This window comes from Pleurodeles waltl, chromosome 6, assembly GCF_031143425.1.
Source record: "Pleurodeles waltl isolate 20211129_DDA chromosome 6, aPleWal1.hap1.20221129, whole genome shotgun sequence".
Taxonomy (NCBI): domain Eukaryota; kingdom Metazoa; phylum Chordata; class Amphibia; order Caudata; family Salamandridae; genus Pleurodeles; species Pleurodeles waltl.
This window is the reverse complement of record NC_090445.1, coordinates 643,954,872-643,978,319: the sequence shown is the minus strand read 5'-3', so window position 1 is coordinate 643,978,319 and position 23,448 is coordinate 643,954,872. Positions and strand designations below refer to the sequence as shown.

The 23,448-nt window shown below is 43.9% G+C and overlaps 1 protein-coding gene across 2 annotated transcripts in view; it reads right to left on the bottom strand.

Moving 5' to 3' along the window:
• RAB44 (RAB44, member RAS oncogene family) overlaps positions 1-23,448 on the bottom strand; it is a 350,449-nt gene that overhangs the window by 55,626 nt on the left and 271,375 nt on the right. For both annotated transcript variants that reach the window (XM_069238986.1, XM_069238985.1), the window contains exon 11: positions 15,526-17,108. In XM_069238986.1, coding sequence (XP_069095087.1) covers positions 15,526-17,108 — 1,583 coding nt within the window. The remainder of the gene's footprint in view (positions 1-15,525; positions 17,109-23,448) is intronic.

Sequence of the window (23,448 nt, the reverse complement as noted above, 5' to 3'; positions counted from 1 at the left end):
TGCCATATGGGAATTGGCGGAATGGGTCTTGCCCATTGCAGCACTACCTGCAAGGAGCAGTGGACCGAAAAGGTGCTAGCTAGATATCTGATTTGAGTGGTGAGTGTGAGTATTATGCACATGCCAAGTAGTAAATCTAATCGTGTATGCAAATTATGGACTGGAGAAAAGAATGAGAAGTCCAGGACAGTTGGGTGAAGCGTGCGCCATATGTCATGTCATGCAGGTGTTGCAGGTGTTGGTGCTCCAGCCATGCTTTAAGGTATTGAAAAGCCTTAACGCAGAGGGTAACAGAGACGGAAGGGTCCAGGGCAATGTCCACTACAAAATTGAAATCGCCCCCCCCCATATGCTGGGTGTTTGAGGCGCAGTGAATAATGCTGGAGAGAAGGTGTCAAAGAAAGCAGATTTATTAGAATTAGGAGCATACAGGACCACAATTGTAAGGGTGGAGCCATCCAAGTGTCCCTCAACAATAACATACCTCCCTTACAGATCTATAAGATTCCTGGTCATTGTATAAGGCACCTCCGGGGCAATCCATATAAGTACCCGGGGGCATATGCCAAGGTTTTGGTGCTGTATACCCGTCCCCTTCATTATGAGCACAATTTGCGTAATTCAACCTCTGTAAGGTGGGTTTCTTGTAGCATAGCAATGTGTGTATAGTGACGCTTGAGAAATGCATGCACCCCGTATGTGTAGCTATGCCCCACACGTTCCACATGAGAAAATTATATTGTGGTATTCTGTTGTCTGGTGTAGCAGTCAAGGGTGCGAGGAAACCAAAAGAAGTAAGGGGTATGATCCTATTGCCCCATGATAAAATAGGGGGACCTCATGTCCGCCCATCACATCCGGTATTAGGAGAAGGATACAACGTGGGTGTGTCCTTTGCATAAACAAATGTGTGCAGCAACTGTAGGTTGATGTAACAATAATCACAGCAACAAAGGAGAGAGAACATGCATTCCCTCACCAGCCAGTTGACAAACCCGCCCTGACCAATCTCGATAGTACAATAGTAATATATGAACAATAACAAACAATAACATAAGTTCACTTTGAAAGCCTTGGGGAGCATGAAAAGTGGAGAGCCCATAAGTTGGTGCTCATGGCCTACCATGGACGTCATCCCACCCAAAGGTGAAGTTAGAAAATGGGATGTCTGAGCCTCTGTCCCCCACTCCTAATGCATCTACCACCACTGTCCCGTAATGCGGGCGAGGCCCCCCTTCAAAGGTCATCTGCTGATCTAGGTGTCACTATGGGTCCCCGGGGGTACTCTGCTGTAGAGAAAGATCTGCAAAGATTTGTGCACTGCCATAGCCCGCTGATCAGCCACTTGATCATGAGTAGGTCGATGGTTGCCACTCGTTTTACGCCTCCTGCATTGCCTAAGAGGAATCAACCAGTCTTCTGTGGATGCTGTGTCAATCGTCTGTAGCGCCAATCCTTTTACATGCAGCCAGGTCCTAACATCCTCCAGTGAGGAGAATACATGAATAGTCCTATTGGATATGACTCTCAGATTTGCCAGGAATAGGAGGGCATTTTTAATATCAAGTTCTCTAAGTTTCAGCTTCTCTTTATAGTATGAGTTGCGGAGTTGTTGTACCTCAGCTGTGAAGTCTGGGTAGGCCATGATAAGTGCATTCTCAGATTTCAATGAGGCAGTATGCTTGAAAAGTTTGAAGCACTACATTATGATCTAAAAAATGAAGAAATCTGGCAAAGATCGTTCTGAATGGCGCTCCAGGGCCTGGTGTCTGCTTGGGATCTGATGTGCACACTCTATGGAGAAGAATTTTGGGACTTTCCCGGCTAGCACCGTCTCGATCAGCTAGTTCTCCACAACCAGTTCCACGTTAGGGCTTCAACTTTCTCAGAAAGTCCCAGCAATCGCTGGGACCTGCACCTCAGCGTCTTCAGCGTGGTGGTGTAGAGTGACCATCTCGTCTCTGAACAATTTCACTTGGGCTTGTAGGTCTTGCACTGTGAGGTGAAGCGAGGTCCGTCATGATCCTGCATCATCAACACGATCCACTAGCGTGTGGTGATCTGTCTGTAATAGATTGACTTCCACGGAGATAGTGTCTATTCTTGACTACAAAGAGGTCTTGGTGTGCAATATGGCCTGCAGTATCTTATCAAATTGCGTGGAATGCATTTTGAGAGTGGTTTCCAATTGCTGTAGGACCCCGGCTGTGCCTTTCCTTGGTGGTGGGGGGAATGACAGGAAGTCAGTCATATCTGTCGCAACAGTTTTCGAGGATTTTGGTTTTACAATGGCGGCAGGCATAGTCAGAGGTCCCCGGGGCACTCAGGAGGTAGCTGAGGCCCCAGGATCCCCTATAGCAAAGCGACCTAGCCACACTCATTTTGAGGTGATTCTGGAGGAACCACACTAGAGGGTAGGGAGGCCTGCACTGCCTGCACTGTGCTGTGAATCTGAATACACACTTGCATCCTCAGGCCTGGGGAAGTTTCTAGCAAGAAGAGTATTATGGGAGTATGTGAGTAGTTAACAGGGCATTAAGGGGACATTAATGAAAAACATCACGATCCATTAAACAGGAGAAAACTCTCAAGAGTCCCAGTTCTGACTCCCCCGGCATCGCAAGCGTCGATCGGCAGGGACGTGGAGCACTACCCTCGACAGCCCTTCTGTGGCAGAGAAAATGTCCCTCCCTGCACCGATGTGTGCTGTCGGAAAGTCCCCAAGGCTGTGACCCTGTGGGCTAGGGGCCCGACAAGTTCAGCAACACCTGGGTCAAGTCTGTGTTCAATATTGGGCAGTCTAAATGTATCTGTCGAGAACGTAAGTTGATGAGGGACGGCTGATACAATCGAGTCTGTGTTGCCAATACAACACCCAGGTACGACACCGCCCTACATACATGGGCTCCGTGTGTTATTGGGATGCCCCCAGCTGCCAGCTCCGATGTCACTAGAAAGGCAGGCAGGTTAAGAGGTTCTGCCTGGTCCCCCATCATTCCACCAGTCCGAGCAAAGCACTGTCTCCCCCACAGCAGCACATCTGCAGGCCCACTCTAAATATGGATGGGACAGACACTGTGCTCAGGAGAGAGGTAGGGGGTGGTGCCTCTAGCAGGTGAACAACTACAACCGCGGGTGAAGCAGGTGTCCAGTGGCAATGCAGGGTCAGGAAGGGCAAGCTGAGCAGTGCACAACTCACCAGTTATCAAATAGGCTGTTCGGGCCTCCAGAAAACCGAGCCAAGCAGCCGGCCAGCTCGACTGCCGGCTCTGCTCGGATTTAATGGAGGATCCTCACCAGCGAGCTTGGCGCGCACCATAGAGAGCAGGCAGCGACGTTAGGTCCGGCCTCTCCTATGTGACGGGGCACTCCACCAAGCACTCTGCCCTCCGAGCGTCCACCTTGGGTGTCAGCTACTGAGTTCCTTCCATCCGACCATCCAACCTGGGCAGTTCATGACCCAATATGAGGGCTATGCAGCTGCCAGGTTCAGCAATACAGGCATCTGCAACATTCCAGGAGTCACAATTGCTGGATGGTCAGAATATTTAAAGGCATTTGATCAGGCCTGGAGGGGAGCTCGTTACAGCCAAATCGTCCGCCATCTTGGCCACTCCTCCAACTAATGTGCACTTAATGACAATATATCAATTATCACAACTACAATTTCGGGACCATCAGCAATACTTAATTCCTAGAACAAACCATTAATTTCACATCACTTCTGCAGATCCTCACAACAAATATTTAATTATAGGCTGAATTCAATTTCTGCATCTATATCTGCATCTTACCTGCCAGCAAACAGTCTAGGAAATATAGCTCTACTACACGTCTAACTCAAGTGGTTCACTCACCCACTTACAATGCATTATCCCAGTATCCTGCCCTAATCAGTTTCTGGTCAGTCAAGCTCCAAATCAGATAACCAAATACATCCCTGTAAAGCGATTTGTAGGTCTTGCGTAAAGAAATCAGCCTTATTAGGTCCCATCAAGCACTGAATGAAATCCAAGAAAATTCACCTGATGAAATACTCAACCTACTCTATGACAACAAATCAAGGATGTTTGATTTACTTGGTCCTACTCACTAGACATAAAGCGAATCAGCCAAAAAATCAGGAGACAAATGTTTCCAAATGAAATGTAAAGACTACAGGCCAGACAATCATAAAACTGTTAAAATTGCAATGAAAAACCTATTCTCCCAGCATATATGGTCTTCCTCTAATCCAACAAATGAACCTTGTAAGATTTTTACAGAAATCTCCATTCTGAGCAATGTGATAAACAATCCTCCACCTGATCCTCACTGTGGAAAAACATCTTGGCTTTACTTGAGAAAAAAATCCAAAATCCATGACAAAATACTAAAGAGTTCAAAACCACCTAATTTCCCAAATCCGAAACCCCATCTACTTTCATAAAATGCCTCAACCTGATGCCTAAGTTATTACACTGCAGTACAACTGCAGTGGCTACTGAGTTGGCTACAAACTCCTGCAAGCCCAGAATGCAAAAGATGTGAGCGTGCGATCAGGCATGACACAATCATAGAGTGGCTTTTCACTATCAGGCTTCCTGAGGTGCAGCTACCAGGAGTCTACAGGGTTGCAGGGGCCTGTTGGACAAATACTTGTTTGCCGAAAGTGGCTTCAGGATGTACGTTGCATTACTCCTGCTATTGGTGCTTCCATGAACAAAAGACATTACCAACATGATTGACACATGCCTATAGACCATAGCTGGCATGGTACACATAGGGGACTGATAATACCAAGGCAAAGTGTGCACATTTGTGCAAATGATGGATAATTATGGAATTGGATGGGGTCCTTTCATGGCACATGGTGCACTGGTACATGTGCTAGCCACCACCTGTGGCCAAGTGGAGCCTCTGACGAATGCAGTACTGCACTGCCTACAGAAGCACATGTGAGGGTGCAGTGCTATCGCAGTTTTCTACACTGCTGTGCAAAAGCAGTTGGCAAGAACATACAAAGATGTAAGGGCCAAATGCACCCAGATTTAAATATTGGATAAGATGTGGGATGACATCAGAAGATACACCAAACAAATCCCTTCTCGTATGTGGCTGCACCCCCACCTCTGGGACCCAGCTTGTTGGGGAAGGAAGGAAGGGGATGTTAGCCGTGAAAGTGGCTGGTGTTTCTGTGGGTAAGCCATATGACACAAACAATCCAGGGGTACCGGCATAGTGGGGCTCATTTGGCAGGCTTTGAGTACAGATGTGGTCACAATGTGAGGCAGTAACCTAGAGGGGTGCTGCAGATGCACAATACTTGATAACGGTGTGGACATGGTGTTAATCGCTTATATGTTTTTGTTATTTATTGTTTGTTCCTGAGCTCTTCTCACTCGCTGTAGAATACTGAGACTAGCATCAGACACAAATAATTATGTAATTCCCTATTCCAGACTCTGTGTAGAAAACCACACACTGTGATAAAGATGAACGGCATACACTCAATGTTATCTAACTGTTCCTTTTTCAGATGGCCGTGGGCACATTAACTGTCTGATGTAAAATATGGGTAAAAATATATAAATGCAACTAAAGAGCAATTAGAAAAAAAAAACCTTGATGCTTCCGAGTCTGAATCAAGTGGTAGAGTCAGCAGAATAGATTAAGGGGCTCATATCAAGTTTGGTGGTTGGACGAGATGACCACCAAACTTGTGGGGATGAGGTGCCCGTCAAACCGGCTGCCTCACCCCTGTCATATTAAGATGTTCCGCCGGGCTGACCAGCAGGAACATGGAATTACGAAGCTCCTGCCAATCAGCCCAGTGTGGACGGTGCTACGGTATTGGTCTGACCAACACCGTAGCACACCAGCATCCTTGGAATGTGCATTGCCTGCCATTGCAGACAGTGGGCATTCCGAGGGTGCTGGGGAGAGGGGCCCCTACACTACCCATGACATGGTCTTGAGCAGTGTACGTGCCTCCCTGTGGCCCACCGTACTGTGTTCTTTACCATAAAAAGGCTGGTGGAAACTGGACTTGTGATCAGCGTGGTGGCGCTAAACTCAGCGCTGCCATTGCTGACCACGACTCTGACTGCCGTCAGCCAATCGGGAACCATGATGTTGTAATGAGACCTTTAATCCTTAAAACGTCCAAGCTTCCTCAATTTATAAGCAGGATCTCCTTTCCACAGAAAGGTGCGACTGGAACCAAAGCATGCTATCATTACAATTACATCTCTATTAAAATGAACCTTCAATTGATCGACAAGAGCCATTTTGGAAAAGGACATTTCTAATCAACTTTAGGATAATTTGGAAAATAATAACCTTGAACATCACCACAAGTCAGGTTTTAGATCAGGAAGAGATAGAGAATCAGCACTAATAAATAAATGTGAGAACATCTTTAAATCCCTGGATTCAAACCAACCAGCTGCCAGGAATCTGCGGGTTCGGAAACATGAATGAGCTGTGAGTAAGAAGCATCAGCAGCACAGAAACAGGCTTAAGCACAAAATGTGTCTCAAAGAGAACGGTCAGAAAGAGTCGGGTCAAGCTTTGGATAACAGGCTGAAGGCATTGGTGAAAAGACTAATGCATTATAGCAAGTAGTAGTTCCTGGTCATGTAGCACTTTAAGAAACTTAGGCTAACAGTAGTTTCAGATCATGGATAGGGAGTAGCAGTATAAAGAGTCTGGAAACTTTGATCAAGGTCAGCATTATGTATGAGTTGATGTGGCTCATGCTACATGCTCTAGTTTGTTCACTTTACCATTGCTCAACTTTGTCCTGTTTCTATATACCTAATTTTTGATGGCTGTGCTCGTGCTCTGCTTGTCCACCTCACAAGTGTTACTCAATGGTGCTCTGATTTCAGCAGGGGTCCCAGAACCTCATGGGGTTACAGCTTGACATTAGCGCATGTTGGTAAGTGAAGTTATAACATTTAATTAACTGATACTTTCTCAAAATTCTGTGCAGCACATTGAGACCTCCTTGCCCACCCTGTCTCGTATGAATACTAATTATTATATGAGACAGGGAAGGCCTGTCTTGAGCAGAGAACTGATGGTACCTCCTTTTCCCTGGGGTCTGTGCAAGTGAGCCTTCGGCTGCTCCAGCAGCAGCCTCAATTGGAAGATAGTGTTGATTTGCCTGCTAGATCATGCATGTATTCTGACTGGTCTTGACACAGAACTAATCTTTCTCAATCTTTTATCCATATTGCTGACAACCAGATGCTACTTTGTTGATAGAAGGACTAGTTAGGCCTAGTAGGTTTTGCTCTAAAGTGGATCAGGTCATTTCTCATGGGAAACAGCAAGTTATAATTGGAGATGACAACTCATCTGGAATACTGTCTATTGCAGGTTTTCACAAGGTTTGTCATTGTCATCTCTGTTATATATTTAGCTCCGTGTTCAGCTTATTGGCTCATATCAACACCAGTGCTGTCTGCCAGGTGATAACTCCCAACGTTTCCTCAGGCTTGCAAGAACCCACCCCAAAGAATATTCCTATCTACTTCTAATATATCATCTCTTGGATTAAAAAAGCGTCCTTTGCCTCAACAGGGAACAACAGAAGTCCTCATCTCAGCAACAGACCCAAATCAAACCTAACAAGGCCCTTTACCATGCCTACAATACTGAGTCAACTTCTAGTCATGAAGACATAACTTTGGGATCAGTTTTTATTACAAACTGAACACTAAACCCCAGATAAATTATATTGTAAATATGTGTAACTTCCAGCTATCTATTTACAGTAATGTCTACCCTCTCCTTATGTAACACGTTATTACATTTTCTAATGTTATACAGATTGGGCTACTGCAGTAGTATCTATGCAGGGTCCCAAAATCCCAAGCCCAGAAGTTGCAGGAAATTAATTACCAAGAGGCAAGAATCAGTCTGATATACAGGAAATTCAAACCTACCTCACAGGTCCAGAGGATTCTATATTGGCTCCATCTACAACATAGGATTGCATTCTAGCTACTAAATATCTTACACAAGACACTAGCACCCCACATGTTCTGGCCTAGCTTTACCAACCAACAATAGTCCTAAGATCAGCCTAAGCAAAGAACTCATTCAACACACACACAAAAGACCAAAACACGGGGAAAGGTGCTTCTTTCTATGAACTTTATCCCACCTCAAGAAACTAAGGAAAGTACCCCCAGTTCAGGAAAAGTTTTAACAACTTTCTGTTCAGAGATGCTTTCAATTTACTTTAGATCTGGATCCATCCAAATTAAGATCTGTAAGTAGTCATCCGAGGGCTTCACTCGCCATTTGGCCCCTGCACCTTTCCTTGTTAAGACATTCAAACTTCTTCATAAATTTTGTTAATTTGACTACTACCTATATTTCTTATTCCGATTATGTGTAGCAATGTGGACTGGATAGGGTATAACAAGTGTAAAGAATTTCCAATGAAAAGACCTATGCACAAATTTGTAATCTGTTTGGGAAAAGTTGGATCATTACTGCCCTCTTAAATGCTAGATGGTCATTGTCGATCCTTGCTGGTAGTGAGTTCCACAGCTTGTCAGCGACACATTTCATTAACACACATTTTCCTGATAGGCTGGATTACCAAGAAAGGGGCCAGCCCTGAATAGATGATTCTTCTTTGTGCACATAGCTGTAGTCTTAGTTGGAAGATGATAGACTTGCCAGTGGGTGAAGCACAACGCTTTTAATGATCTGCATTGGACAAGAGGCAACAACTGGAGGGCTTAAATGGCTGTAATGATATGGTCATGTAAGTAGGTACAATGGTTGTCTGTGGCTGCCTTTTGTATCAAGAGAGTCCCAGAAATAGGTGGCAAAGTGCCCCTTGACATGGCAGGACCAAGACAATGGTAGTTTTGACTCTCTGGAAAAGGCTCAGAACAAGGTTCACATTTTGTAAAAAGCTCCTTGGGCCACTTAACGTACTTAAGGCTCAGGTGGTACCTTGACATCCATCATTTTAGATTTCTGACTTCCCTTAAGGTATTAAATAGCGTCTGAGTTCCATATGCCTATTGGCATCTGCCTTGTTTCCACAGGGAGCATATTTGTTTTTATTGTTTAAAGCACTGGCCTAGAGCATAGGAGTCAAAATTTAAAGGGTGTTTGAGCTTTCAAATAGCGTGTGTGTTGTCCATATAGTTGTAGTATGCAACACTGAAGGGCATGGTGAATATTACAAGGGTGTCCGGTAATTATTGAGGTATGCATTGAAGACAAGACTAGATTATGGTGAAATCTTGTGGAGCCCTTATTTAACATCAGTACATTTCCTTCCTCAAAACTGTACTTGAGGTTGTAGCAGCTAGTAGCCAATCGAATGATCAACACATACTAGGGATTTGTTACGCCTACTGTGTTAAAGGATATTTGGGAATGATATGTACAGATCATAGGACGGATATTTGTAAGCCACTTTCCAAAATGAATGATGAGGTGTAGGGCTAATATCAATAAATCAATATTATGTGTGTGGGTTTCAAAAGAGCCCTCGCCAGCAATTCTTCAAACCAGAATCCTCCATCATCTGCATGGTAGCTTACTTCACTTTTGATATCTAAGTCCATAGTTTCTTATTGGCAATATCTATCAGATTATTTAGGGTGACATTAAAATAAACAAACAATAAGCACACTATTTCGTGCTTCAAGCCGAAGAATCAATTTTTAGTTTATTGAAGGGTCATTTAGAGAGCCCATATTCAAAACACATAGAAAGAAAGGTACTGTTTCCTTCTACACTTGTACCAGACCCTAGTGGCCCCGCAACTTAACAAAAACATGTAAACTTTGCACTGTGAGTGCAGTCTCCCTAACGGAAGTGAGGCAAACCAATAGATTCAATTAATCTCCGCTTCTAAAGATCTCTTACTACATCAACCCAAAAGTGCAATGTCCATGTCATCCTGGCCACTGCCCAACATAGCAAGTATTACCTATCCGTGCAACCGAAAACGAATGTCTAACCTGATTTTACGTTCCTAAATTTAAAAAGGATCATAATAAACCTTAATTTCTATCTCTCAATAATAATATGTTTCCTGATAAAATTAAGGTTTGCTGGCTTTTGCTAAAAGCCCTGCACTCCCTCTACTCTCATTGGATCAAACAGTTGTCCAAAGTTTTTATGGCCTTTCAATTGTTGATTAAGAAAAGAGTTGTCAGAAAGAAGCATCATTTTGACTGTATTGATAGAGGTTGACATACCTGTGTATTTCTTTGTTCCTGGAGCACGGCCAAACCTAAGCAACCATCATGGCTATAAGTTTGGCCTGTTTGAAAGAAAAATTGATGAGCCCTTTAAATTCTGAAAGTGATGTCTAACTGGTTACATTGGATGGATGGCGTCAGTAAAACAAAAGCCAACAGGTTTGGATAGTTTTCTGCAATGCCTGCTTTCAGATCATGCACCAATACTTTAGCCAGTCAGCAGCGATTTTCAAAGAGTTCCAAATGTATGTAAAATATGTTCTCGCCAGTTTTACACAATGATACTAGTCATCATCTTCCTCTGCAGCTCTATTTTGTAAGAGTACCATTCTCTAATTAGCTATATTCATAGTTTTATAGAGTGTTTGCACTGCACCTTGAATTGTCCTGTGAGGCGGAGAGCCACCTAATTATATGTCTGAAACTTTCAAAAAGCAACATAGAAATATGCCTACTTGTCTGTAAACGAAAATGCATGTGCATCGCTGCATAGAAGCCATAGCATGTAAAATATCTTCATCTCGTTGTTCCAGATTAATGAATATAATTTTGGGTTATGAGACCTGTAGTTTTACCAGTACAGGGTTACAAATTTGAGGATGCACATATGCCCCTGGCCAAAGAAACCCAGCACTGGCTGAATATGTCAAACATGACACTGTACCAGCGCCCTCTATTGCACATATTGCATATTACCCTGTGCTACTGGAGGCACACCTCTTGTGCCCACATAATGCACTATTATCCAGTGCACACATAGTGCAAAACACACTGTGCTCCATGATCATGCAAAACACTCTGTGTTCCCTGAACTGTTTCCAAGAGAATCAGGGCATCCAAAAACTGCGAGTCTCAGCCGACTGCCAGATTTCCCAGATGTTCAAAAGAATAAGAAACAGCTGATGAAAATTGTCTGTTGCTTTTGCAAACTACATTGGCACATTCCTGGAAAAAGGTTTGTCATCATGCAGTGTGTAGCCGTAGTAGATTCTTTCTCATGAGACCCGACTTGCTCAAGGAGACATTCTTGTTTAATGCAACAGTGTAATTCGCAACAGGTACAAAGTCGTCTGTACTGGTAAAGACAATGGAGCTACTGACTGGAATTGTGCGTGTAACTTTTTCTACCTGCCATCTCACCTGATGAAGACGTAAATCACAGAAGCCAATGAACTGTATGAGAACTGTCTTAGGTGAAAATTCTAGTAAGGTGACCACACTACTATTGGATAGAGATAGTGGTGCACCAACTACCGACCAAGGGGAAATTAGAAATTTGTATGGCAAATTCAATTTAACGTCGCGTTACAAGGAGAAATCAGCCATTATTGAGCCATTAGAGGGACACCCCTGCTGTTACCCTGGCATTCTGTCTTTGCCTTCGCTGCTTTGACTCTTCAAAACCATCCTTACCTTGATTTGCCCGAGATGTAGTTCTTCTCCTCCTTAAGAGGGAAGAACTTCCTGACCATTAGCTGAGACTTTTCTGTTCTATCCTGGCTGATGACGAATCGACTACTGTCCTGAGGATGAAGACTGACCCTGTATGCTGACCCATTACGGAGGGTAACTATATGATGATTAAATTGTAATTGTCTGCTTGCCTTTCCTTTCTAGGTACCAACTGCTTTTGACAGAGACCATAGTCAGACATTTTCAAATTTGTGTTACTAATATGTTTTGCATGAAGCCCAACATGCTGATGCTAATTCAAGATTAGTCGAGGCGATCACTAATATTGGGTGCAATCATACAAAATGACTGAAGTTTTGCTGTGTTGAACAGATACGCTAATGATACTCTGCTAAATAGATAAATGTTGATGCCATATTTTGTTCTAATGTTTATAATCTTCGCTTTGCTTAAATCTTACTCAAGTTGCCACATTATAACTTTGTTGATGTGTTTTCTGGTGTTGAGACTAATAAACTTGCTAGTAGAGTGTAACCAATAGGGAATAAATATGATACATTTTACTAAATTCTGTGTGGTTATTCATGGCTGAAAGGTCATGGAGGGTTTCAATTCTTATTAATGTAATTAACTAATGCAATTGATTTTGCTATTGCAAATATTGATGAGACTAGTGATTTATTGATTGATATGCTGAGTAGTTATCTCGTCTTAAGGTGTCTCCAATCAGGGTCAAAAGATTCATTGGCCTAAAACGACTCCCAGAGAAATGAGATTACCTAGGGAGAGACGCGTTATCACTAGCCATTGCACCAGTGGCAGCTGGTGACATTTGAAAGTGGTGGGGCTTAAAGGTTGAGTATGGCTTTTCTGCAGCGAGTGAAGCAAGCAAGTTTAATGGACAAATGTGGGTTGCAGGGTGGTTCCTCCTCACAAGAATTTTTTTTAAAAAGATTGTCAAATAGTGCATTTTAAAGCAAATTAATTTCGTGATGAAGTAAGGTTCAAAAAGCAGTAGGAACATATAGTCTGAAATATTAAACACTTTAAAAACTGCCCCATATCTTACTGCATTAATATGTTCAACAGTTATGGTAATGTGCAAAATGTACAGTGCAACAACTTCAACCCTTTAAAGTGTGTGCTTGCCCAGTGTCTTGCACTGCATGCAACATCAGCTTTGGAAGTAAATGCTCTAACCAGGCTTCGAAAGACACCCACCGTGTTTCCTTTTGCCTTGTAAATATTTTGACATCTGTCTTCCGCTTTCACACACATTTCCACAGAATTTCAATTGCAACTGGATTACATGACCATTGTTCTGTGTGTTCTGCAGAAAGGCCAGCCCACTGACAGGCACTTTCCTTTGGCTTCAACCTCATAGTCAGAGCTCCCAGTCGAAGCCCCTACTAAATACCCTGCATGGCTCAAAGTATGCACTATACAGGAGTAATAAGATGGACAGAAATAAAAATGCAGAAACACAACATGATAAAATAGGTGATACTCATGGGGAATGCAAGACTAGGCAAAGCATGAAATAAGAGAGAAACTAAATTACTTATATGCATTGCCTTAACATGTTTAACAACCATTGTTCATAAATCAATCCATGTGTTGGCATTAATGTTAAGGGCATGAAGGTATGGCCATATAGCTGATAACTGTCTTCACTATAAGCACATGTGTCTCCCTTTGTGCTTAACTCATATTTGGATTAACTTCACCAAGGATTGGTGTTCAATCCTGCTTCTGGAGGTATTTCACAATACAGGTAAAAACTAAAGCCAGAATTACATAGAGGAATTCAACTCCACATAACTTGTAATCAGGATCATAGCATATGTTTAAGTAGGGAAAATGAAAACTACAAGTACCAGAAGGCAGTACAAGGACTTTGTGAACTACTAAATAACATCTCCATATTTAGGAGAGAATCTTCCAATACTGATGTGTTTTAGGTTGCTTAAAATTCTTTACAAGATCCTATGCAGAAACCAATCCGAACTGGTTTCGGATCTTTGGAGGACTGAAGGAAGTTATTTAGACTCCTTGGGGATTTGGACTGGAGTCAATGCAGCAAAGAAAGAACCAACCAACTGTTTTTAATGTTTTCTGTATAGGGTTTTGATCTATTTGAATACGTATTAATTTTCTTTCAATTTATCACGAGCACTTTTCCTCACACTGCCTGCCTTTTGGTGTGATGTTTATTAGATGGGTTGTCCATGAAGGATGAATATATTGAGATGTTTATTAGATGTATAAATACATGAATGAGAATATATATTTCTATGAATAAATAGTTTTTCACCTATGTTCTTCTATGTTGTATAGATAATTTTGTTGGCCTTTCCTTTCAAGGGCATTGTTGTATGTAATGGTTAGAACAAAGCAGAGCAGGCAGCATAGTACGGACAGCCTAGATTTAAATACATTGATTTGTTTAGAGATAAGATTGTATCTCTAAATAAATTGATCTATTTAATATTTGGGAAGGAATGTTTAGGAATTTCAGTGGGGTGCAGCCCCAGAGCCTTAATGGAGAAACTGGCTATGCATTGTACAGCTTGCCAGGCTGATTCCAAACCTAGAGGGGGGTGTTTGGTCATCACAGAGAAAGGGGCTGCCTATTATCCTAGCCACACCTCTAAGGTGGCGCACAGGCTCTGCAGATGGGGGGGAAGAGCTTCTCCATCTTGGATTTTTGAAGTAAAGTGCACTCTAGGATTGTTTGTTGTAGGGCAGACAGGAACTGCTGGAAAAGTAGCTAGGGTTACCCCTGTAAATTTTTTCCACATTGGTCAGGGGAAGCCAGAAGTTACCCCCATGCGCTACCCTTTGTCAAGCTCAAATGATGAACCCCAAGACAGGCTCCCAAAAACACTTTCAGGAAATGTGCGAGACCCGAAGGAGGACTGTACTTTCTCTTTGAGGCCTGGTACAAGACCCGAATGGTTAGACCTGCCCCCCCTTGCACAAAAGACGAACAAGTGGACTCCAAGGATCAGTTGGCTGAACTCCTGTGTGCCACAGGGACGCTACAAGCTGCAAATGGACACAAGTGACAAGTGGAACTTGAACCTGGATTGGACCTTGCTAGTGGCCTCTGCTGGAGTGAGTCTTGACCCCCAAATGCTGTGCCTGAGTACCTGGGACCTGTGGCTGTATATAGCTGGACCTCTCCTAATACATCTAAAAAGTTGGGACTTCTAAAGTACAGAGACCAACCATGCAAGCCAATCTGCTCAAGGCACAACTTCACTGGGAAAATGAAACAGGTTTCTGCCTCTTGGAGGCTCTCCGCAGCAGGAAGTTTGTTTCAACAGGCCCTCAACAAGATAGCATCTGGCCTTGTAGAAGAAATCATCAAATACAGCCTGCAACTTGATCAAGCTGGAGTATTTGGAGCTCCAAAAAGAGACTAATGGTCTTATTCAGAGTTTGCTGTATGGGAATCTCTGACACAAATATGACAGATATCCCATCTGCCATATTACAAGTGCCATAGGATATAATGGACTTGTAATACGGTGGACAAGATAGATGTAATGTTTGGGACAGTGTATCCCATCTGTCAAACTCTAAATCGGCCCTACGTCTGAATGTAGAAATCTTGGCTGGGTGAAGTTTCAAACACTATCTGGACAACAAAGGGGCTTCTGTGGAATGAAATTACAATTTTGCCACCCAGAGGTTTTCCCACAAGAGTCCACCAAATATGACAATTTGCCTCATATTGTGGTAATCTGGCCATCAGAACTTGTCAGTGAGTATCAATGTTCTCTCATTCAGCTTTCCATTGCATTTCTTTGTTTAATCTTATTATTTGCACATTTTGGATTTTTTCTACATTTCTATTTTGGTGAAGGTAACAAATACTTACCAATTGTAGCATGTATGTCAGGGCGGAAGATGCCATCGTGGACACGATACAAAAAAGACGACTTTCCAACGCTTGAGTTGCCAATAAACAGAACCTTGTAAACAAAATCTGGGTTTTGTGTGGTGTGCAAAGCTAAAGGTGCTATCTGTGCTGAAACGTTTTCAACTGGTCCCTTAGTGCCAAATGATCCATTTTCCTGATTGATTGTAATAGAATGCTTTGCTCGGGTATTTTCTATTAAATCTTTCTTGTGTGATCCATACATATCCAGATCCTCATTCTTGTCATATGGGGGGCTTTGTTCATCCATGTTTTCAACCCCAGCTTTAGCAAGCTTCTCAAGTACACTGGTCGTGAAAGTTACTCTTTTTTTCCCCTTATTACTAGATACAGGTGTTTGTGAATCTATCACCTGAGGCATATCGCTCTGAGGAATATTTTGCTCAATGACAGAAACCGGTTGTGTTGACTTGTTTTCCTCTGGAACATTCTCATATTTTGCCTGTAGTTCTGCCTGCTCACAAACAGCAGGTGGTTCAATATCCCAGACAAGAGTGTACGTGTTGGGCATTGCTTTTATAACTCGATCTTCCCGTGTTTCTTCTTCAGAATCAGGGTAATTCTCATTGTGAACAAGAGCTTTTTCTATCTGTCTCCAGCTCTGGCCCTCTTCATGTGTGATAGGGCTGAGCGCTGCCATTTCTGTATGCACTTTTTCGGGGGTCTCATTCGGCCTTAGTTCTGAAATGGGTTGGGCTGCAGTGTCAATGATAACCTCCCAGTTCCTCTGTGACTGATGTTTTTTAAAGACATAGGGTTCTGCTGATTCTACCATTGAGTCTTCAATCTGTCTGTGGTTTGCTTCTTCCTCAGAAGCCATTTTATGGTCTCCGTGTCCAAGGTCATTGATTTCTTCATTTGCATGCTTGTGAGTATCTTGATACAACTTGTGCTCATCTATTGCGCGAACAAGAGCTTTTTCAATCTGTGGCACACTATAGTCCTTTTCATGGGTAATAGGGTTGTGTTCCACCATTTTTGTCAATGCCTCTTCAGAGTAATCATTTTGACTTAGCTCAGAAAAAGTTGGAGCTTCACTGTTGACATGAAATTCCCAATTTTTCTGCGACTTAACTTTTTTAAAGACATATGGTTCTGTTTCTGCTGCTGTTGCCTCCCCAAGTTTTTCATTGTTTTTTCTCAGCTCAGAAGCCATTGTAAGGGCACTGTCACCAAGAGCATTGCGTTCTTCACCTGCATGCTTGCAACCTTCTTGAAACATGTAATGCACAGATCTGCTCATGTCCAGGCTTGTGTCCTTCTCTGAAGAATTATCGTACATGCTTGCTTCATTTGAAGAGTCTGGTGATGACACTAGATCACTCTGTTGTAGATCATGAGCTCCGTACATATTGCTTTTTTGTATTTGACCACTGGAATGATCAAATTCTTGATGTCCCTGAGCTGATAAGTCACTCCCCAGAGGCACAGGCTCCGTGTTTAAATATTCTGGCAGAGGATCTTCTTCAATGGAAATCACTCGCGATCTTTGTGCACCCTCAGATTCAGAGAAATCAGCAATACTGTGGAAAGAAAGGGACTGTTAAATAAGATTCAGGTTTTGGATCAATAGGATTTAGAAGAATGAAATGATTAACCTAGGATAGTTTTATTAAAATGCAAATTCTGTTGACAGAATCAGAACAAAGGCAGAAAGGCACAATACCCAAGAAAGTAACATTTTTCTATTGTCTCTTGTGTCAAAGGTATCCATCTCTTCGAGGCACACTGAACATAGATGAGCCATGTAAAATGTCTAACTGAAGCCTTACCAGCTGAGAAAACCAGTGTTGAACTGGAAACCAACAGCAGGTCAACTACAGACTTTCTTCTGACACCAAATTAGGCCATTTTATAAAGGGGGAATTAAGGGACCACCCCGCATGGAAGACAATTTTGCAGAAATGAAGACCGAATTGCACATTTTACAGTTCAGTTTTACAGAAGCTGTACCCATCTAGGTTTCCCAAGAAGGTTTGAAGTGTAGCTAATTAACCATTCTTATATTCCAGGATCTACCACAATACTCTGTACCACTATAACTAAATTGCAGCAATTCATGCATGGTCCATTGAAAAGAGTGTGTTCCCAAAAAACAAAAGCAACATTGTCCAGAAAGCCAATACATTTTTATCATAGTAAGGGCAGTCCTTATCAGACAGACATGACAGGTCTGTCAGGAAATGGTAAGCCACCAGAATTATCGTTTCAAGTATTTCATCGTACCATATTATTCAGGGCCAAATATCGACGCCCGCAATATCGACAAGGTCAATTTATATAAGTAAATATAGGATTTGTTTGCTTTAAAAATAGTGATTCTAGCTACATGCACATATTTTCTTGATATTTTGTTCCTTGAAATTTTGCTCACGATATCATGGTGCAACAATTTTCTTGAAACGTTATTCTGACATACAACACATGAAATACCGCTGTACTGGTTTGCACTTTGTTACAATATCTCACACTATGTTCACAGGGAATCCAGGGCTTAGATCATGTCCTTTTCATCTGTCTAGCATTGTTAGAAATGGGGTCTTTGGTTGGCAGTCGGGCTACCCCATGTCCAAACAAGGACCCTCACTCTAGTCAGGGTAAGTTACAGACAATCCAAATTATCCTGTGCCCACCCTCTGGTAGCTTGGCACTGAGCAGTCAGGATTAACTTAGAAGGCAATGTTTAAAGTATTTGTGCAATAAATCATACACTAACACCATATAGCACCACAAAAATACACCACACAGTGCTTAGAAAAATATATATTTATCTGGATAAATGCAGGTCAAAATGATTAAAGATGCAATAAGAAAATGTTGAGATATCACTGAAAAGTGATATAAAGTGTCTTAAGTCTTAAAAGCAAACAAAGTCTCTTTCAAGCACAAAGTACCTGGTTTGCGTTCAAAATCTCCAAAAAGAACCGCAGAGGAGGAGAAGCGTGGACACAAAGGGGTATGCGTCCATTTCTCTGGCTGCACACGGTTATGCGTCGTTTCGTTTTCACGCAGGGACGGCTGTGCGTCAATTTCCCGCGCTCGGTCGTGGATCCTCTTCGGGTTGCAGGGTTTTCAGATGCCCCGGGGACGATGCGTGGATTTCCTGCCCTGGCAGGACAAAGTCACAGGAGCTGCGTCGATCCAGTGGGAGTTGCGTTGAATTTTCTACTGCATGGTAGGCATGCGTCAATTCCTCTCTGGAAGTTGGGCTGCATCGTTCCGACTCAGCTGTGCGTTGATCCAGTGGCCGTGCCTTGAATTTCCAGTCACTACGCTGCCGCTGCATCGATCTTCTCATTGCGAAGTCGGGCTGTGTCGTTCCGGTTCTGCGTGCAGTAAAATTTTAACCGCGGTGCAGCATGTGCGTCGTTTCTGGCAGGCTATGCGTCGAATTTCACTGCAGAAGGAGTCCTTCTTGTAGAGGTGAAGTCTTTTTGATCCTAAGACTTCAGGGAACAGGAAGCAAGCTCTATCCAAGCCCTTGGAGAGCACTTCTTCACCTCAGCCAGAGAGCAGCAAGGCATCAGTCCTTCACAGAAAACAGACAGGTGAGTCCATTGGGCAGCCAGGCAGTTCTTCTTGGCAGGATGCAAGTTCTGGTTCCAGTTTCTTCTCCAGGAAGTGTCTTTAAGGTAGAGTGTCTACCTCAGAAGTCTCAGTTGGTAGGGGCAGAGGCCCTGTTTATATACTCAAATGTGCCTTTGAAGTGGGGGAGACTTCAAAGAATGGCATAGAAATGCACCAGGTCCCTTTTCAGTCCAATCCTGTCTGACAGGGTCTCAGTAGGGGGTGCAGCAGTCCTTTGTGTGAGGGCAGGCCCTCCCAGCCCAGGACAACACATTCAAAATGCAGATGTATGCAAGTGAGGCTGAGTATCCTGTGTTTGGGGTGTGCCTGAGTGAATGCACAAGGAGCTGTCAACTAAACTCAGCTGGTTGTGGATTGTAAGGCACAGAAAGATTTAAGTGCAGAGAAATGCTCACTTTCTAACAGTGGCATTTCTAAAATAGTAATATTGAATCCAACTTCACCAGTCAGCAGGAGTTTGTATCACCATTCTGACCATACTAAATATGACCTTCCTACTTGTTAGAAATGGGGTTTCTGGTTGGTTAGGGTATGCACCTCAGCCAGGCAGAACTTACCCACTCTAGTCAGGGCAAGGGAGTCACACGTCCAAGATAACCCCTGCTCACCCCCTTGGTAGCTTGGCAAGAGCAGTCAGGCTTAACCCGGAGGCAATGTGTAAAGCGTTTGCACAACACACACACACATGTGACGCAATATCCCCACCACAGAGGAAACACAACACCAGATTATATGAAAATATACTGTATTGTACACAACGTAATTATTAGACCCACATCACATAACAGTACTATCCTGCTACCTTAGCAGTTGTCAGAACGTTACACATTAGTTACTCTGCAAACTAGCAGTAGTCACACATAACACACAGGTTACTCAGTATTCTGCAACATAAGCAGTAGTCAGGAAACACGTTATCACATTAGAACACTTGTCATAAGAATATCATAAAACGCCCATAGTAGGAACATTAGAAAATCTATGGCAAGTTAAGGAAACATATTAGCAAGTCATGCCCATAAAAGGAACATGTGCACATATATGTAAAAGCATCATAGAACAGGTAGGCAATATATCATAATTAGCAGAGTCTGTAGAAAGAACTTCAATTATAGTTTTATTGGTCTCTTTAAAAAGTGCCTGTCTTGATGAGGAGGCACTTCCAGTGCCTAAAACAACCAATGGGTTCCCCAGCGCTCCTCTGTGCAAAAACGGGGGCCTCCCTGAACATGGCAGACCGAGAAGGGCGGCACGCACCCTCTCTAAATTCCTGACGGGCCCCTTCTGGGACCCGTGATCACTGGGGGCCCCCCGGGCCTCCACCGGCCCTCTCCAGGGGGGGGCCCAAGTCAGGGAAATCCTGGGGGTAAGGAGGGGGGCACCACGCACCCCCTCCAATCTGCGAACGGGCCCCTCCGGGGGCCCGTGAACTCCTGGGGTCTCCCGGGGCCTCCGTCGGCCCTTTCAGAAGGGGAGACCCCTTTACGGCAAAGGCTGGCCCTCGCAGGGGCCCTGAGGGATCTGGGAGTGCGGCGAGCCTCCGATGAGACGGTGGCCCACTCACCAGACAACTGAAGCCTTCCGAGGCTTCTCTAGGCGAGGGAGAGGCGTCCTCCTCTCCTCTCGCCTCTACGGTGATTCTCCGGCCCAAGACAGGGCCTTCCGGTGCCCTAGGGGAGCTCTAACGAGCTGACCTCGCCCCGGGGGCACCCATAGGAGCGCATTTGCTCCGTTTTTCTTTGCCGCCAGATTCTCTCCGTGCCCCGGGGGCATTAATCAGCCTGGTTCCTTCGCGCTGTGTAAACACAGCGTCCCCGGGTTGCGGCGGTGATCCTTGATGCACTTTTTGAAGGCAGCACGCTTAGGAAAGCGCGATGGCTCGTTTATAAGCCCGGGCTGCGGCGGTGATTTTCTGCAGCAGTTTACCAGATAGAGCGCTTTTCCCCAAGCGCTCAATCAACCCTGTAGAAGATCGGTGCAGGGGTCAGGGGCCACAGCACCCTGCCCCTGGGAACAATAAGCAAGGAAAAGATACAGGGCTGGTGGGCCCAGCTACAGGCCAGCACAAGGGGTGCAGATGGTGGCAGTTCCTCCTAGTGACCAGGCAGGTCACAGGTCAGCACAGCAGCAGCAGTCCAAGGCGGTTTCCTGGTGAGTCCATTCCTCAGCGTTCTATGTCCAGTTTCAAGTTCCAAGAATGTTCAAATTGTGGGGAAAATTCCCCTGTACTTATAGTCCATTTTTTACAGTGTTTTACAATGATAGGGAGAGGAGGTTCCAGCCAGTTACAACTGGTTCTGGAAGTGCCCCCTCTCTCCTTTCAGCACAGGCTCCAAACATCAGTGGGGGGTTAACGACCCTATTGTGTGAGGCCAGGGCACAGCCTTTACAAATGTAGGTGTGCCTCGCCTCTCCCTTCTCTCAGCCCAGGAAGACTGTTCAGTATGCAGATGCACCTCGGTGACACCTCCACCCTCCCTGTGTACAGGCTGTCTGAAAAGTATGCACAAAGCCCCAACTGTCACTCTGCCCAGACGTGGATTGGAGTCAAGCTGTAAAACACCAGAGTCATAAGCACAGATAAATGCGCACTTTCTAGAAGTGGCATTTCTGTGATAGTAATAAGAAATACACCCACACGAATAAGCAGTATTTATTATCACCATCACAACCATACCAAACACGCCTACGCTATCCCTCATAAATCAGACAATACCCCTACACATAAGGCAGGGCATTTCTAATGCAATCCTATGAGAAGGCAGCACTCACAGTAGTGAGACACTAGTTAGGCTGTTTGTCACTACCAGGACAGGCCATGCAATATGGCACATGTCCCGCCTTTCTACATACATGGCACCCTGCCCATAGGGCTAGCTAGGGCGTACCTTAGGGGTGACTTACATATAGTAAAAGGGGAGTTCTGGGCCTGGCAAGTAAATTTAGATGGCAGGTCCCTGTGGCAGAAACCTGCGCACACAGGATGCTAGCAGGCCTGAGACAGGTTTGAAAGTCTACTCCAGTGGGTGGCGCAAGCAGCGCTGCAGGCCCACTAGTAGTATTTAATTTACAGGCCCTGGGTATAGAGATACCACTGTACAAGGGACTTATATGTAAATTAAATATGCCAATTAGGTATAAGCCAATCATACCAACTTTAGATGGGAGAGCACCTGCACCTTAGCACCGGTCAGCAGTGATAAAGTGCTCAGAGTCCTAGAGCCAACAGCGAGAGGTCAGAAAAACCAGGAGGAAGGAGGCAAAAAGACTAGGGATGACCATGCGTATGGCCAAAAGTCCAACACTACTCCTTTCAGATCAGCAGCTACCACTCAAACAATGTATGAGGGCAGCCCCAATGTTAGCCTATGAAGGGAGTAGGCCTCACAGCAGTGTAAAACAAATTTAGGAGTTTTACACTACCAGGACATGTAAACTACACAGGTAGATGTCCTGCCTTTTGCCTACACAGCACCCTGCCCTATGGGTCACCTAGGGCATACCTTCGGGGTGTCTTATATGTAGGAAAAGGTGAGTTTTAGGATTGGTAAGTACTTTTAAATGCCAAGTCGGATTGGCAGTGAAACTGCACACACAGGCCTTGCAATAGCAAGTGGGTGGCACAAACAGTGGTGCAGGGCCACTAGTAGAATTTAATCTACATGCCCTGGTAACATATAATGCACTCTTATAAGTAAATTAAATAGTCCAATTAGGTATGATCCAATGTTACCATGTTTAAAGGGAGAGAGCATATGCACTTTAGCACTGGTTAGCAGTGGTAAAGTGTGCAGAGTCTTAAAATCGGCAAAAACAGTATCTAAAAAATGGAGGGAGGTAGGCAAAAAGTTAAGGGTGGCCACCCTAAGGCTGTCAGGTCTAACATGATCAGGTCTAACAAGCGTCGGACTTGCAACGACTAAAGTTGTTAAAAACGTCATTTATAAATACTGAGATTTCTACTGTACATAAAGCACATAGGGCCTCATTTACAAGAATCTGAAGCATTGGCATTGATGCGTCAGATTTCCTGTGCATGCTGCAAATGCCTTAACAATGCCATGGATGTGCTGTATTTACAAATAGAGTGCCATTGTACAAGTTTTCATGGATGCGTCAAAAATTCTGAAGCATCTGTTGATGTGAAAGCAACTCATTGATGGAACTCCAGGAATGCGCCAGAAAACAGAGGACACTCCTATGTTAAAAGTTCTGCATCAATCCAAGACACCTGGTCTGATCAGGTATAAAATTTTTGACTCAGTCAATTCGCAG